A 17490-nucleotide genomic window follows, 5' to 3' on the forward strand; every position below is an offset into this window, starting at 1 on the left:
TGTGAGCGGAAAAGTATAGTGTTTGAGCGGCACATTTTCATGCCTGAGCACCTGAATTTTTTTCACAGATGTCACCTAAGACAACAACGAAATCAGTATTATTTGAAACTCAAAGTTATGTTTATTCAAGGTACCCGCTTAATTAAAAGTGTTTTATAATATCAGTATCACTTAACAACGGTCCTGCTTAGCAACCAAAATGTTGGCTCAGAAACTCTGGCATTGAAGCGTGCAAGTCTTAAAGCTGTCAAGTTACAAGACCCTCGCACCCCTAACCCTTTAGGAAAAAAACCCCAGGGGTCTTCAAACCTGACAGCTTTAAGACTTGTGGACTTCAACTCCCAGAATTCCTCCTCCAGTCATGTTGGCTCAGAAACTCTGGCATTGAAGCATGCAAGTGTTAAAGCTGTCAAGTTACAAGATCCACCAGGTTCGGGTCGTGAAGAAGAGAGAAAAGAGCGCTGTTCCCTTGTTGTCTTCCGGGGGCCCTGGAGGGAGGGAGAGAGGGCTCCTAGGGAGAAGTTGCCCACAACCTGGCAACGGTAGTGCTCAAACGTCCTGGTTACCCCGGTTGTGTGAATGCAGCCACCGCGATGCCTTCCTTGCTAATTTTGCTTGCGAGGCTACTGATCGTTTCCATCTTCGCCCCATAGAGCTTTGGGGGAAGATCTGAAGGGGATCGCCGCGTGTTTGGGCAGCAACAGGCTCGGACCCCGCTCCCTTTCCGCCAAGGGCCCCAGCAAGACTCACGAGGGACTCGCGCCCTTTTCCCCTCGTGCTTCTCACCCCCGCAGTCCCAAAGGACAAAGGACACGAAGGCAGTGCTCCTGGAGCAAAAGTGGCGCTGGGCAAAATGAGCATTTGCACCTGCAACGGATGGTACCTTCGCTCCGCCAATGATAGCGCCCAGTCTTCACCCTCGCCCCGCCCCTTCGACCCCTATCCCGCCCCCTCCGAGCTAAGCGGAAATTCTCTTCCAGCCCACAGATTGTGGTTTGTAAAACTGTAATAGGTTTTTTTCGCACGGTAATAAAAGGCGCAAGGAAGGGTGGAAACTGGGAAGCCGCAGCTGTTTGTTTATCTTCAGAGCTGGAGGCAGGGAGAAAGACCCAAACATGGACCCTGGCTATCTCTCCTCCCACCTCCCCGCCCCGCAAGAGAGACATCAGCGCCGCCCCGAGGAACAGGAGGGGTTGCGGCCGGCACAAACTACCGTCAGTCGCTCCATGCTCTGCTCATCAAAACAAGTCTGGGGAGGTCCTTTGCGGGCGGCCAGTTCTAGCCGCCTGCAAAGGACTTCCCCACGTTTGCTTTGGTAGAAATCTCTGCGCGGGAGTTAGAAACTTCTGCGCGGGGATGTCTTGCCACGTGCGCGGCCGCGCAGGCGCGCACCTTAGAGGGAACAGTGATCTATACACAAAGAATATTAAATAACAAAGTTATGCAAATTGCCTGCATGTAGGTACCTTAAAGGCAAAAGGAAACTAATAGTCATCAGCATGGATAATATAACCAGCTACAAGAAAGGAAATGAAAACCCATTCTGCGTGAAAATGAATGAAAAGTGTCAACTATCTCTTATAAAGCAGAAGAAATAAAAGTTATACCAATTAAATCAAATAATTTAAAAAAATAAAAAATAGAAGTGGTGTTTTGAAGTTATCCATTATTAACCAGCATCTGGACATAAGAATAAACAGGTAAACAGATCATACATGAGATACATTTAAATTACACATATCAGGTTTATATTAAATTCAGGTAATATCTAATTCTATCTATATCTAATTAATTAGCTAAACAACAAGTTTCAATTTATTCAAGCTATTTTTATGCATTTTTAGTATGCATCTAGAAGAAATCTCCTTATGTACTTATGCAAAACTTACTAGTGGACCACTTACTGATGGACAAATGATCTGTAAACAAATCATTAAGAAGAGATTAAATAACTACCTAGTTAAGAAACTTAGATTTAAATGCACATGATTTAACATGAAGAACAATATTGTTTCATATAAGACATGGCTTAGAGAAATAATTAATAGCTACAACACATATCTTGAAAGGAAACAATAACAATGTTCACAAGGCCATGCATACTAAGAAGCATTTCAATAAAAACTTCTAAATATAGAGATATAATACACCACAACATCTACAAAAGTGTGACATACACTGCTTTTAAGATTCTTGGGTCTATTCAATAAGCATTAGTGGGAGTTATCTGCCTGTATTGTCTTTAGAAAAAAACCCCAAAAACAAAACAAAAATATTTTTCAAATAGAGAAATTTTGGAAAATGAAGAAAGTATTTTATTGGGAATGTCATCCTTCATCCTTTTAAAGAAGATATTTTGCTCATCCAATAGAATTTGTAAATAATTTTATACAAAAATTTATATAGTTCAATAAAAGGCATTAGCCATGATATAAATTGACTAAACATTGAAAGGAAAGAAGAATGTTTCATAAGTGAAAGAACAAAAAGCAGTACCTGATAAAAGTTTGGCCAAAAGGTGCTGACAGCCAATTCCACCCTATTCCAAATACCAATAGGGGCATCGGAGACATTCCATACTGGATTTCCAAGTTCACCATTATTAACTTTCACATAAACATTCAAAATTCCAGGACTGGAACCACTTTTGCTGGAAACAAAAAAATTGAAATCGATGCAATGTGTGTCATTTTCCTTTAGTTGTGGTAGCAAAAGGTGGGCCTTTTGGCCAACTCTTTCAGTAGTATTCACCAACATGAAAGATCCTGCAGAAAATAAATAAAAGAAAATAAGTAATTAGTTGGAGTTTAGATCGTGTCCCAGTCTCAATTTCTTCTTCTTTTGCTGCCTTGCAATTTTTGTTATTCTACAGAGAAATGTACAAAATGGTTTGGATTTGAATCATTTTAAGAATGGTTATTCCAGAATGATCAGAAGAATATAGTTCAAACTTGAAACAATTGATTCAGATTTAAAATATCGAAAATGTTTTCTGTAACCTTACTATCATACAATTATAATATACTATAATTATATATTGCAGATTGATATTGTGTTAGATTCTGTAATAATTTCAAAACAGTGGTACAATAAAGTTTATTTGGGAAATAAGCAAATAAGTTATTTTCTTAAATCACCAAACTAGAAGTAAGCTTTTCCTAGTTTTGAGATTTCACTCATAGCTGGGAAAGTTAGATATTTCCCTTGATTTCCTATATCTGTTCATTAGAAGGAATAAAACAATATTTTCTTTTTTAAAAGTTGTAGAATCTTTAAGGAACAAAACAATTTACTCTTGTTATCACTATGTGGATCAATTAAATCCATATAAGACAGTATTATAATATACTATATATATATTGGCAGCTCTGATGGAAGTGAATCCCATGTAGTCATTAAAGATGACATCATGTGATCGACAAATGTTAGAAATTGAGAATGAAAGTTACAAATGGTGATCATATGACTACAGGATCCTGCTTCTCTTGTGCTTTGTGAACTGGTTGCCAAATTCAAATCACAATCAGTGACTATGGGGATATACCATCTGTAAGTCTCTTCGTTCAGACCAGTGGTGAAATGCTACTGGTTTGCTTCCTTGCTAGTTTGCTGCACGTACACATGCACATTGCAGGTGCTACCACGCAGTGCTGAAAAAGGAGGATTAAGAAGCCTTTTCTGAGTCTGCAAAGGTAAGTAGAACAGCGAGGGAGGGAACAACTGTGTCATACAATTTAGATTTGCTAGAAAGCAGAATTTCCTGCTTTCTAACGAATATATTGTGGCACAGGTAATTGTCACACAGCTGATTGTTGGAACTAGCAATTCTGGTTGCACAGGGGTTAGAATGCAGTATTGCAGGCCATAGCCCGGAGTTTGATCCTAATGGAGTTTGAGGTTGGATCAGCCTTCCATCTTTCTAAGGTCAGTAAAATGAGGAGCCGACTGTTGGGGCAATATGCTGACATTGTAAACCGCCCAGAGTATTGTAAAGCAATATGAGGCAATATATAAGTCTAAGTGCTATTACTGTTGTGATTTTGGAATACTAATACTGTTTATGACATAGCTAGATTCAAACCTTTGGGATGTCATGTTGCTGCTATTATCATACAGGAAAGGAAAACCTAAAAGTGCAGAGATGGAATTACAGTAGGAAGATAAAATGTACGAAGCATGAACACAGGAATGCTCAACACAGTGGAAGCTGAAATGAAATGACTGCACATTGACATCTTAGGCATCAGTGAATTGACATGGTCTGGGATCTCTTCAGTCAGAAGATCATAGTATTTATTATTCAGAACATGAAAACCAAAGATGTTGCTTTACTATATCTTTTTAAAAGGTATAATAAGAACAGTACTTGATTTCAATTGCATTGAAAGTAAATAATAATGTCAATTAGACTTTGTGGTCATGCTCCATGCTTCAGCTACAGATGCAGACAAAGAGGAAGTTGATACCTTCTATGATAAAGTTAAATTTGAAATTGACAGAACATGGAGACAAAATATGCTGTTGTGATACGATACTGAAATGCCAAAGTTGGAACCATGAAAGACAAAAATGTAGCTGGACTGTATGGCTTAGGGAACTGAAATGAAGCAGGAGATAAGGTACAAATTTCTGCCACTCCAATTATTTTTTCATAGCTAACGCTATCTTATAACAATCAAAACTATGCCTCTATACATTGGACATCGCCAGATAAGAATACGTAAAAATCAAATTGCCTCTATTATTGCTAAGAGGAATTGGGGGTAATTATATCCCCCAAAGAGTAATTATACCATTAAGGACTTTGCCAGGTGCTGACTATGGAACAGATTCCAAACTTCTCATGTGCAAGCTCCGATTGAAGCTGAACAACAACAACAAAAGAACAATAAGTAGAAATTCAATCGTTTCCATGATATGATCCTAAATTTATACCCACCATTTTCAAGGAGAACGTCAGGAATTGCTTTAAAGTCCTGAACTTCATTGACAGAGAACCAGATAAATTATGGAATGAACACAAGAATTTAACAAGTTCCTCTGAATACAACTTCAGAGAGCTGTTTTCTAAAAGATACCAATGGAGCGATAGTAATCAAATCAAAGGAAGATGGAAGGAATATATAGTAGAGACCTCAACATCCAAGATATTTTAGAAGATATTCCTTACTTACAAAGGCTTCTACTACTAGAAAATGAAATTAGATTAGCAGTTCGGTCATTACCAAGTAGTAAGGTTACATAAATTGAAAGAGTATGCTGTGAAATATGGCAAGCAGCAGAAAAAGAAATACCATATTTTTCAGAACATAAGATGCACTTTTCTCTCCCCAAAAAGAGAGTGAAAATCTGAGTGTGTCTTATACTCTGAATGTAGCCCCACCCACCCACGCCGCACGTCACATTTTTGGGTTGTTCCAGGCGGCAATGATCGTCACTTCCACTCGGACTTTGATAACAAGAAGCACAGTTCCTTTTACCCATTTAAAACAAATCCTATCACCCTACAAGAATGAATGGGGTGAGATGGGGGATGATTTTCATGGCAGCAGAAGAGGGACTTGGCACTGAAGACTCCACTCCCGAGACACCCAGTCTTCCTACCTATAGCCATAGGCGTTGAAAGCCTGGCTTTCTTACAGCAAGGCCTGATAGAGATGCAGCATTTCAGTCCTCCTGGATGCTGTCATCTTGTAAACACATTGTCGGGCTTCCCAGCAAGTCCCCTGCACCTTGGTCAGAGCCTGATTCCCAAAGCGGCCCTGGGAAGCATAGAGGTTGGGACTCAGTTAGCAAAGTGGGCACTGTGCAGGAGGCGTAAAGCAAGGTGGCTCTCAACTCTGACTGCCCCTTCTCCAGACAACCCAGGTGCGATTCCCTCCCTGATTAAAAAAAACGGGGCATGAGGCCAATGCTGCCACCTGAAAATTATTTCCTCCCTGGTTCCCCAATGCACATCACGGAACCGCACATCCTCCTTCTCCTTCTCCACAGATTCACCTTCTCTTTCCTCCTGGCCAGATCCGTCTCCTGGGCCAGGAGCAGAAGCCGACCGCTCTCCGCCTGGATCATCTCCATCCAGAGTGAAGAACTGCCTTGCCTTATGCCTCCTGCGCATATGAAGCCTGTCCGCTTCACCTACCAAGTTCCGATCTCCATGCTTCCCAGGGCCGCTTTGGGAATCAGGCTTTGATTGAGGAAGCAAAGGCGCAGGGGGCTTGCTGGAAAGCCCGGCAATGTGTTTACGAGATGACAGCATCCAGGAGGACTGAAGTGCTGTGTCTCTATCGGACCTTGCTGTGAGAAATCCAGACTTTCAACGCCTATGGCTATAGGTAGGAAGACAGGGGCATCTCAGAAGTGGAGACTTTGGTGCCAAGTCCCTCTTCTGCTCCCATGAAAATCATACCCCACCCCATACACTCCAGTTAAATGCACATAGGGTTTGTTTTAAATGGATAAAAAGAACTGTGTTGCTCGTTATCAAAAGTGAGGATCCCTGTCACCTGCAACCACCCGAAAGTGCGAGGCACAAAGGTGGCAATTGTCTGTGGCAATCCCTGCGGCTTGGAACAGTTGATTGGGGGTATTCTACCCGTCAATCAGCTGCTCATGTTAAATCAGGCTGCAATAACATGCTGAAGCTGACCAAGCCATTTGCTATTTTCTGCAAGGACGCTAGCCAGGTGAATACCAATGTATGCTGGTAGGCAGAGGCAGAAGTTTTTTTTTCTTGTTTTCCTCCTCAAAAATTGATGCATCTTATATTCTGAAAAATTCGGTAGTAAAAGCGGTTCCACCACAAATGCGCGTATGACAAAAGCACGTGTGACTAAAGCACGGTGACAAAACCGCGCCGTCAAAACCGCGGAGACGAATGAGCGCTGAAGCGCGCCGACAACAGCGCGCCGACAGAAGCGCGCTGTAACATAACCCTAAACCTAACCCTAAACCTAACCCTAAACCTTACCTTAACTTAAATCACGCTTGTCGGCACGCTGTTGTCGGCGCGCTGTTGTCGGCGCGCTGTTGTCGGCGCGCTTTTGACATCGCGGTTTTAGCACCGCGGTTTTGTCGGCGCGCTTTTGACGTTCGCGGTTATGTCGTGCCACGAGTAAAAGCTCTAACCATGCTATGTCAGCTAATCTGAGGATCAATTTAGCAACCAACTGATTGGAATAGGTCAATCTACACTTTATTTTTCTTCATAGCATTTTCCCACAAATGCAGGGTCTGCTTTTTCTTTTGTTCTTTTGGATAAATCAAGTTTTGATCTATTATTGCAACAGGAATTGTTGCCTAAGCCTGACATCATGGGCTGAGAGAGAATGGCTGGCCCAAAATCACTCCATCAGATTTCATGCTTGAGATGGGACTACAACTGACAGACTCCTGATTTCTAACCATGCACCAAATAGTTTCCATCCCAGTGGTAGTTTTAAAATCCTTTGTTTTCAGATGTAAACAGAAGTGTCAAGGAGAGAAACACTTAAGAGGTTAAACTCATAGTTTATTATACTGTAGAACAAATCTAAAATCCTAAAGTTAGAAGTAATATGTAGCAGCTTGTCCCACTAATAGCCAGAAAGAAGCAGTTCCCCACTTTGTACTCAGAATTTGTCAGCCCACTTGGTAAAAAAGAGTAAGAAATAACTTCACAGAATGGCAAAAAGTACTTTTATTGGGATTGGTTACAACAACAGAATGTTGCAGATGTGAAACTGTTGTTGACTTAACAAATGTTTTGTTGCCCTAGTAACAGATCTTGCATATCTTTACCAAGGTCATTTTCCTTATTCTCTATAGCAGAGATGTCAAACTCGCAGCCCAGGGGTTGGATGCGTCACGTGCTGGCCCTGCCCCTCCCTGGTTTAGCGAAGGGGGAAAAGTCCTGATACATCACGTGATGCCACCCTGATGATGAGAGTTTGATACCCGTACTCTATAGCATTTTATAATCCTGTGTATATTTCTTAGCTACAAAAATTATGCCTCTTCATCTGGCTGATCATTGTGTTTCCAATGTCACTTTCAATTTATGGCACCCTACTTCTTTTGGTTTTTCATTTGCTGTTGCTTGCATCCTGGGTTCTTCAATATGAAACTAATACCATATTGCTGGAACTTTATTAATTTCTTTCATCCTAAGCTTTTTAATTAGTTTTCTCATATCTGAATTTTATTATTAAGTAATTAGATTGTAATTCCAACTATTTTGTTCTTCCTTACTGAATTGCCTAACTCAACTTGACCTTTTATATCAGAAGGAAAATATGAAATAAGTACAAATTATTTTATACTATATACAGTATACCAACAAAGTACCTATTAAATGTTGAAGAAAATAAAGGAACTACCAGTGCTTCCATTTTTGATACCATGCTCTCTTGAGTTTGATTGTTTCTTGGAGGACATTTCATTATTGAATTAGGTAACACCTTCAACAATGGTGGGATTCAAAAAAAATTACTACCAGTTCTGTGGGTGTGGCTTGGTGGGAATGGCATAGATTGGTGGATGTGGCAGGGGAAGGATACTGTAAAATCTCAATTACCTCCCCACTCCAGGGGAAGGATACTGCAAAATCTCCATTTCCTCCTGATCAGCTGGGACTCAGGAGGCAGAGAATAGATGGTGGTGGGGCCAGTCAGAGGTGGTATTTACCAGTTCCCCAAACTACTCAAAATTTCTGCTACTGGTTCTGCAGAACTGGTCAGAACCTGCTGAATACCACCTCTGATCTTCACTATACCTATGGGGTTTGCTCTCTGCTTGTATACACTAACTTGCCCTGTCAGTCTGGATGAATATGTTCTCCTTGTTTCTTCCTTGACTAGACCATCATTTATTCCTTGACTGTTTTTCTGGACTTAATTCCTGCATATGTGGGTGTTGGCTGCTTGAAGGGATGTCTTCTGGTCTTTCTTTCTTTCTTTCTTTCTTTCTTTCTTTCTTTCTTTCTTTCTTAGCTTTTGTTGACTCTTTTGAATGGTGTATAAATATGGTTTGTTTCTATGTGACTGTTGATGATAGACTTGTCAGAATGCCAAACTTCCAGGCATTTCCTAGAATTTTGGGATGTGGCTTGGACTAGGATATTCAAAGTTTCTCAGCTGAAATTATATTTAGTCTATCCATATGTTATGAGATTAAGAAGTTTTCATCATGTCTTCTGACTGCTAGTTGGTATTTATGGATTGTCTCTGCTAGTCTTCTGCCTGTCTGTCCTACACAGTGATTGTTACAGTTCTTACACTGTTAGTTGTACTCAAGACTGATTTTTCTCCTTGCATTACTGGGTCTTTTGGTTTACTTCAGTTGTTTAATCAATACAAGCTCTGAAAAGAGTAAGATTACCATACACCAAAAAATATCTCAGAAATAACCAACAGATTATTAGAACCACATGCCATCACTGTAATGTTGTAATTGTAACAAACCAACTAAAGCCCTCCAAAACATCTTAAGTAAAATAAAATCATGCACTGCAGTGGAAAGTTTTGTAATGCAACTCTGCTGTTAAGTTCATTAAGTCTCAGAGAAATAATGATACATTTAAAAAGTGCATTTTTGCAAAAAGAGGGGGAAAACCATATTGACTAACCAGCTTTATTAAACCTAAATAAAATACTGCTTTGAAATGCTGGTTGGATGTGTGCCTTTACACTTGCAAATGTAAATAACTGTAGTACAGCTGGGCAAAAGCTGTTGTATAGTAAACAAAGAGTTTTAATTTTTTCCTAAACAATATAAAATAAAATACAGTTTTATAAAGGGTGTTTAATTAAAACTATTTATGCTATTTCCAGGATGTGTTAGTTTCATATATTTCAAAATGCTACAAAATACAAAGTTAAAACAAAGATTGGTAGTGAACAATAATCATTTAACTAATCCCAAACAGAAAGATGCTGTAAGCCCTGCAAGGTAGACCATAATTGAATACCAACGACATGAATACTAAAATTACTTTTATCATAGGTTTACACTAACATAATTTTGAAATGGGTCTCCCATCCCTGCTTTATCCTGAAAAGAACTAGGGAGAGTCACATCTGAGTTGCTTTCTCAAATTACATTTTGCTTTGGACTCAATTTCTCTAAGCCAAAATGGCACTGCTTCCACTTCCTCAAGGTTATTCTCACAACCCATTATACTTGTTTTCACTTTATTATTTTGCTTAAATCTGATTACTATCTGTAATACTACAAATATTTCCCCACAAACTTGCACAAAAATCCTAAGATTTCTAAGAATAGTTTATTTTGTAAACAAAAACATGGAACTCTAAAAATCATATGTAGCATCCATTATGCATTTATATAATGCATAAGTGATGCATATTCTTTGTTAAAGGTAAAGGTTCCCCTCACACATATGTTCTAGTCGTTCCCAACTCTAGGGTGTGGTGCTCATCTCCGTTTCAAAGCCAAAGAGCCAGCTCTGTTCCAAGACATTTCTGTGGTTATGTGGCCGGCATGACTAAATGCCGAAGGCACACGGAACGCTGTTACCTTCCCAACAAAGGTGGGCCCTATTTTTCTACTTGCACTTTTACATGCTTTCGAACTGCTAGATTGGCAGAAGATTCTTTGTTAGATATTCTATATTAACACTTTACAAAGGTACTGTACTTTTAAAGTATTTGTAGATACTTTGTAGATAAACTATCCTGAGATTCAACCAGAGTTTTCCAGTTTTAATTGTTGCCCCTTTCCAACCATATAGGTAATCCTTGACTTGCAACCACAATTGATCACAATTGTGTTTCTGTTGGTAAGCTAAGCAGTTGTTATAGTAAGTAGGTTTTGCCCTATTTTATTATTTTTCTTGCCACAGTTGTCAAGTGAATCATTGCAGTTAAGTTACTAAAACAGTTGTTAAGTGAACCATGCTTCCTCATTGACTTTGCTTATTAGAAGGTCACAAGTGGTGATCACATGACCCTTGGACACTGAAACTGTCATAAATATGAGTCAGTTGCCAAATGTCTGTATTTTGATCACACGGGGATGCTGCAATGGTCATAAGTCTGAAAATAAGTCACTTTTTTCAGTGCCATTGTAACTTTGAACTATCATTAAATGAACTGTTGTAAGTCAAAGACTACTACCTGTATTTAGATCCTTACCACAGCCAGACATTAAACAAAAACGAAATAATGACGATGAAACTCTACTTCTAATTTTTATTTCCTCTAGGAGTAAGGATGCAGATTAATCCTTCTTTCAGACCTTTTGTTTATGGAGAGTACACACAAACACGTATAAATGCACACATGCATAACTAATATAACAGCAAGTTTCTATAAAGATAAAATTGTTTCCATCTGCAACAACTTTGATTCAACTGTTTCTGCAATAAAACATACAGGTAAGTCTATTAAACAACTTGGAGTTGGTAGAAGAATTTCAACATTGAGCAGGATATTGATAAGATATGAAATATAACCCATCACATGCCTATTCAACTGTGCCTTCATGATTTACTAGGTCTCACAAGGGAGGCTAAGTACCATATCTAGAGGTGATAAATATTTCTGTGGGAGATGATGTATATCCATTCCTAAAAAAACATTGCCTGGACATTAATATTGTCTGTTATTGAGCAATTACTTGCAAGCTTCTTAGGCAGATTGTCAAAACACATAGCTGTTCTGTTATTTGTTTACTTTCTAAACTACTACATTCCATATATCCTTCAAATCCTGAAGTATTCCCTAATCATGGCAGCTGGGATAGGTGAGATATTTCTGGAAGGAATGAACAAAAAAAAATGTAGGCAAACTGTGTACAATTTCAGAAGATCCAATAAAGGGTTAAAGGCTATCCAAGCTGCCCAGCTAAAGCAGTTGGCACAGGGCAGCAGCGACATAGGAAGATGCTGGTGTAAAATTAGTTACAATGGCAAAGGGATCATTTCATATTGTACAAGAAAAGGCAACAGCAATCCACTCTTGTATTTTACCAAGAAAATCACATGCATAGAAAATACAAAATTATTGACAAAAGAGCGACAAATAATGGGCCCCTCAGGTTAGATGGTGCTCCACATGCTACTGAGGAAGAGCTGAGCATATTTCAGAATACTAATAGTGTTTATGATGTGGCTAGATTAAAGCCCTTGAGATATTGAGGTGCTCACATTGTCATTCAGGAAAAGAAAATTTGAAGCTGCAAAGATAGAATTACACTCTGAACATGGAACATAAGAATCATGAACATGGGAAAGCTGAACCCAGTGAAAAAAGAAATGAATCAATTAAACAATGATGTCTTAGGCATCAGCAAACTGAGATGGAATTTAGCCAGAAGATCGCACTGTTTACTACTCAGGACATAAAAAATAAAGAAGGAATAATGTTGCTTTCATAGTTAAAAAATGTATACTAAGAATAGAAGTTGGCTACTACGCAATCAATGACTGAACATCCATTAGACTTTATGGAAAACTCTTTAATGGCAATTATCCAAGTTTTGATGAACAGAAAAATGGCTTATCAGTTACTGACAATCCAACAGTTTCTTCATTGTTAAAACAGTCTTCAAACACCCAAAATGAGTCCAGTTTACTTAAATATCACCAGATAGAGTGCCTGGAAATAAAACTGATTGTATTATTGACTAAAGGATTGGAGTTTAGTGGCAACATGGCCAGGGACTGACTGACTGGCACAGATCATGAAATGCTCATGTGAAAATTCCAAGATAAGCTAAAGTGAAAGATCACAACTGATCAGTTTCCACAATTTTCATTGAATATTTTTTATGTTTGTTTGCTTGTTGGTTTATTTCATTTTAATAAATAAACCAACCAACCAACCAACAAACAAATAGCCTTAAAATACATCAAAAGGATTCAACCAGAAATAAATCAATTTTACCCTTCTCTAAATGATTTTATTTATATTACCGTATATAAAATTGTTTTATTTCTGGTTGAATTTCAATCTTATAGAAATCTATATCTGTTTCAAAATTTGTAGAGGTTATGGTAAGAAACTGAACCATTATGGTCTTCAGAAAAGAATTTGTTCATCAATCTCAATTCCCTTTACTCTTTTGTTTCAAGCTAATCAGTAGTAGGGGCAAAACAAATGAATCTATGTTTCATGTTTCAATCACAACATATATTATTGGTAGTCTTCAACTTATGACTGGTCACTTAGTAACCATTTAAAGTTATAACAAACTCCGCAAACGTTACACATGACCTGACTGCAATGTTATAGGTCACTGCAGTACCCTCCACAATCGCTCAGCCACCCAGGGACTTGCAGGACTCATCTTGGTCCTCAGCCAGTTTCCGGACCCAGCAGTACCCAACTTACCTTTCTGAATTTTTTGCAGTTTCTAAGAGAAATGCCCAGCCAATAAGAGACTCAGTTTTCCCATTTCATGATCCTTTAGGGGACTGTATTTTTAAGGATGTATCATTTTTAAGAAGCTTTCAAAGGATCCCAATAATGTCCCCTGTTTGCAGAATAGCATGAGCTGCCTCTGAAGAAAGTTGAGCCGCATATTGGTCAGGCATTTCTCTCGGAGATGACAAAAGAAGGGAAAGAAGGACCCAAGCTCTACCAAGCTTGTTCTATGAGCTACATTGATTGCCAGTTTGCTTCCAAGTGCAATTCAAGATGCAGTTTTTGACCTTTAAAGCTCTGCAGGGCACGGTACCAGGTTATTTGAGGAAATGTCTCTTTCCTCAAGTCGGACAAATCAGATAGATCCGATATCTATCCATCCCAACAGGTCCAGCAAAAGAGGTATGCTTTGGGTCCTTTCTATGAAGACATTTGATCTAGCAGGGCCCAGAAGCTGCACCTTTTGAGGGTGAAAAAAACATGCAAACTGGAAGTCGGAAAACGGGCCATTTTTGGCCTCCGGAGAGCCTTGGGGGGGGGGGGTGTCTTCGCCATCCCCAAGCTCCTAGAAAGCCTCTGGAGCCTGGGAGGGTGAAAAATGAGTCCACTGTGCCATCATGTGCCAAAAGTGGGGGGGGGTGTCAGGGGGGTCGCATGCACATGCACGGGGGAAGCACATAGAATTATGGGTATGGGCATATGCACACATGACCCCACCTGCATTACCCCCGCTTTTGGCATGCAATGGCAAAAAGGTTAGCCATTACTGCCCTATACTGAAGTTGTCCCAAGTAACTTGCAATGCTACTGTTTCTTATAGCAATTTTAATGTCTGGAAATGTTTCAAAACATTTTAATGGAAACACATGGATGCATTTATTACATTCACAACTTAGAGAGAAACTCTCTAGGACAACTTTACTGTGTTGATAACCTTCATATGATACCCAGCAATAATAAGCTTCTAACATCTACCACAATCAATTAAATCAATATGATTTTATCACAATTTGTATTACGTCTTAATTATGTTAAATAAATTAATAAAGTACCTGTAACTAATTTTTAAATAAGCCATTCTTAATTTTTTTCAGACGGCATGTTAATATGCAAACACTTTTTCAACATAGCTTACAAGAATTGCAGTATATTATTCCTGAAGATTTTGCTACCAAAGAATTCAGCTACGCCTATTAGCCTTTACAATGCCTATGAATTCAGTAGTCTACTGACATTCTTTGCAGCATTGAGCTATAGCACAACATTAATATTACTGTAAATGAGGACTCTCAGCTAGCAGCCCTGATTGTATGTGAGACAGCATGGAATGAACTGAATATGTCATCATGGCATTGTCACCATTATACAGTGATTAATGCTTCTATGCATGGCTAATGTGCAGCATTACTGAGAGCAGCAGGGTAATTGTTAGAAAGTAATATCTGGTAGCAACATTTTGTTCAGGGCTAGTCACATATCAGCTAGTCACTGGCACATCAGCTTTTCCTTCTATGATTGTGCTTTTCATATTTCTATTTGGACAATGAAATCAGCAATGACATTATTATTCTGCAATTTTCTATATAGCTACAAAATGAGCTACCTCTTTCAAAAACAATTCATAGTATTTGACCTTCATATATAAACAATAAGCCTATCATGCTTACATAATGGTATTCACAGCAATAATAAAGAAAGGGTGGTAGTCTCTCTCTCCCTCCCTCCCTCTCTACCAACAAGAAAGAAAAATTCAAAACATTCTGAGTGCTTTAAAAGCATTGTGAGACTAGTGCTTGTCTAATGTTATGATTTCCCACAGTTTCACATTCACAAGCACAAGAAATAGCTGTTGCATACAGTAGGCGTAGAATCCAAGAATAAAAAACTGGTAACAAATTAAGCATTAAGCTTTTTTATTCTGTCTTATAGCATTAAAAAGCATGCCTTTTCACCTCTCAGAATAGAATAGCTCACAGTTATGGGAAAATGACTGCCCGTCTGACTAGCCAACATTTTAAATTTCTCTTATTTTTGTTTGTGAAATAGGTCACTGGATAATAAGAACAGTTTAAATGTGTTGATTTAAATTAATTTTATCTTGCTTCTTCCTTAATTTGGGACTTTTAAAGTGTCTGCACAAAGTTCAGATGTATTTTATCAACATGCTTCCTAATCTGAATTGTTTTACACAAAATTGCACAGTATGGCAAAATGTATTTCTTAAATATTTTTGCATATTTCCTGAACTATTATGAAAATTTATTAAATGTACAGTGTTACACATTTCAAATATCTTTGAATGAACATGATTGGTTTGAATATGCAGTCCAAAAGAACAGATTTTGTAGGTATGTATTAGAATCTAAACAAAGCACATTTTTTCTTACTCTACCTATTACTATTTATAATAATTTGATCTTGCCACATAGATGATCTTGAAAGTACAACAAAGGAGCCCCTTCTTAGCAAAGGGCCCTGATCTGCTGTAAATTAAGTAAACTTTTTAAACAATGAGAAAAATACCATGTAGAGTTTAGAAGTAAATGAAATATTTATCCACTTCCTCTTAATTCCCGCCCCCAAAGAATCCTGGCATAGATCTACTCTGAACCTTCCTAATCTATTCTTTCCATTTTCTCTAGTGAAATTCTTTTTAATCATTCTGCCCCCCTGTGGATTCAAGGTTGTCTCTGTCACTTAAGTCTGTTTTATCCTAACTAATCAGTTGCCAACCAAGTTTCTGAGACAGAATTATTTAATTGGTTTAGAACTTCTGCTTGGCTTTTATCATAATTTCCATATAATATTGGTTTTCCCCAATGCACAACTTAGTCCAATCATAATCCAGCAAAACCTATTTATTGTTCAACATTTTACATAGATAAATTATTGAAAGTAAAAGACTATACATTTGGTCTGATAAGGGGACAAGTTCTTCTTCATAAATTTATTAGAATCGATCACTTTCAAGAAAATTACACTTTTTTCACACTGATCATCATAAAAATCATTACATATTTCCTATGGGAAGAAATAAAATTAGAATCTCTTTCTTTCTGGATATAAAGCAGTTGGTCCTACATGGAGCAGATTCTTAATATTTTATATTCAAATTATGTGGAATGAATTACCTTTGTCCATGTGCCTATCAGAAATTTACCTGAAAAACCTAGTTTGTATATGTTATCAGTCAGAAGCTCATTGCAAAATTGCAGTAGACCATACTAGAATCCGCTGTAGTATCTAATACCTTTAAGCTTCTGTTTTCTTCAATATTATTAAATGTCTTTCAGGAGCAAAATGCAACTTAACAATATATTCTGCTCTCTAGGGATCCTTAATTAACTTTTCGTTTCCTTTACCTACATACAGTAGCATCCTGCCTTCTTATCTTTCAGGCATAGTGTTGAAGAAAACAAGTCCTTGAGGGCCCTAAGAATAATGACTTTCTTCTTAGAAAGCCATGACCTTTCTTAATGGATTGGAACATTATCTACCTTCTTTAACAATACTGTGATATTTGGTACTCAGAGAAAATGCAGTATTATTTGATTCTCCAGTAACAGAAATTTCTAATTTATTATATCATCATAAAAGAGAATATAATCAGAATATTATAAATTATAAGCAGAAAATATAACCACATTCGGAAACAAGAGTTTCTATATTTTACATCTTAAGATTTTTCATTCATGTTGTATTATGAGAGTAAATGAGATGAAAAGTCCAAAAAGCTTTCAAAATACCACCATCAAGCAACAATAGAATCCATATTTTAAAATGAGTACGTTTGAGGAATAAGAAGCTGAAAAAAAGAAAGCCACTGATCAGGCTTTTTTTAAAAAAAACTTTTAATGACATTTGAATAATACTGACATCTCAACCCACATTCTGATCATTAATAACTGCAGTCAAATTAAGAACATAGCACATCTTCTTTGGAGAATAAGTAATTGCTCCTATTATTTTTACATACTCATTATTTTTACAAAAGGGTTACATTTTCCTGTAACTTGCACCTCCCACTCTAGAAAGGGAAAATATGGTTTCAATGTGCTTTATAAAGTCACAGCTGATAACATAACAACTATGAATACATAATTATAATAGAAATAGAAAAAGTTAA

At 37.9% G+C, this 17490-nt stretch overlaps 1 protein-coding gene across 1 annotated transcript in view; it reads right to left on the minus strand.

Moving 5' to 3' along the window:
• PTPRM (protein tyrosine phosphatase receptor type M) overlaps positions 1-17490 on the minus strand; it is a 495619-nt gene that overhangs the window by 315779 nt on the left and 162350 nt on the right. Inside the window, 1 exon segment of the mRNA XM_032222734.1 lies at positions 2497-2765. Coding sequence (XP_032078625.1) covers positions 2497-2765 — 269 coding nt within the window.

Source organism: Thamnophis elegans, chromosome 8, assembly GCF_009769535.1.
Source record: "Thamnophis elegans isolate rThaEle1 chromosome 8, rThaEle1.pri, whole genome shotgun sequence".
NCBI classification, from domain to species: Eukaryota; Metazoa; Chordata; class Lepidosauria; order Squamata; family Colubridae; genus Thamnophis; species Thamnophis elegans.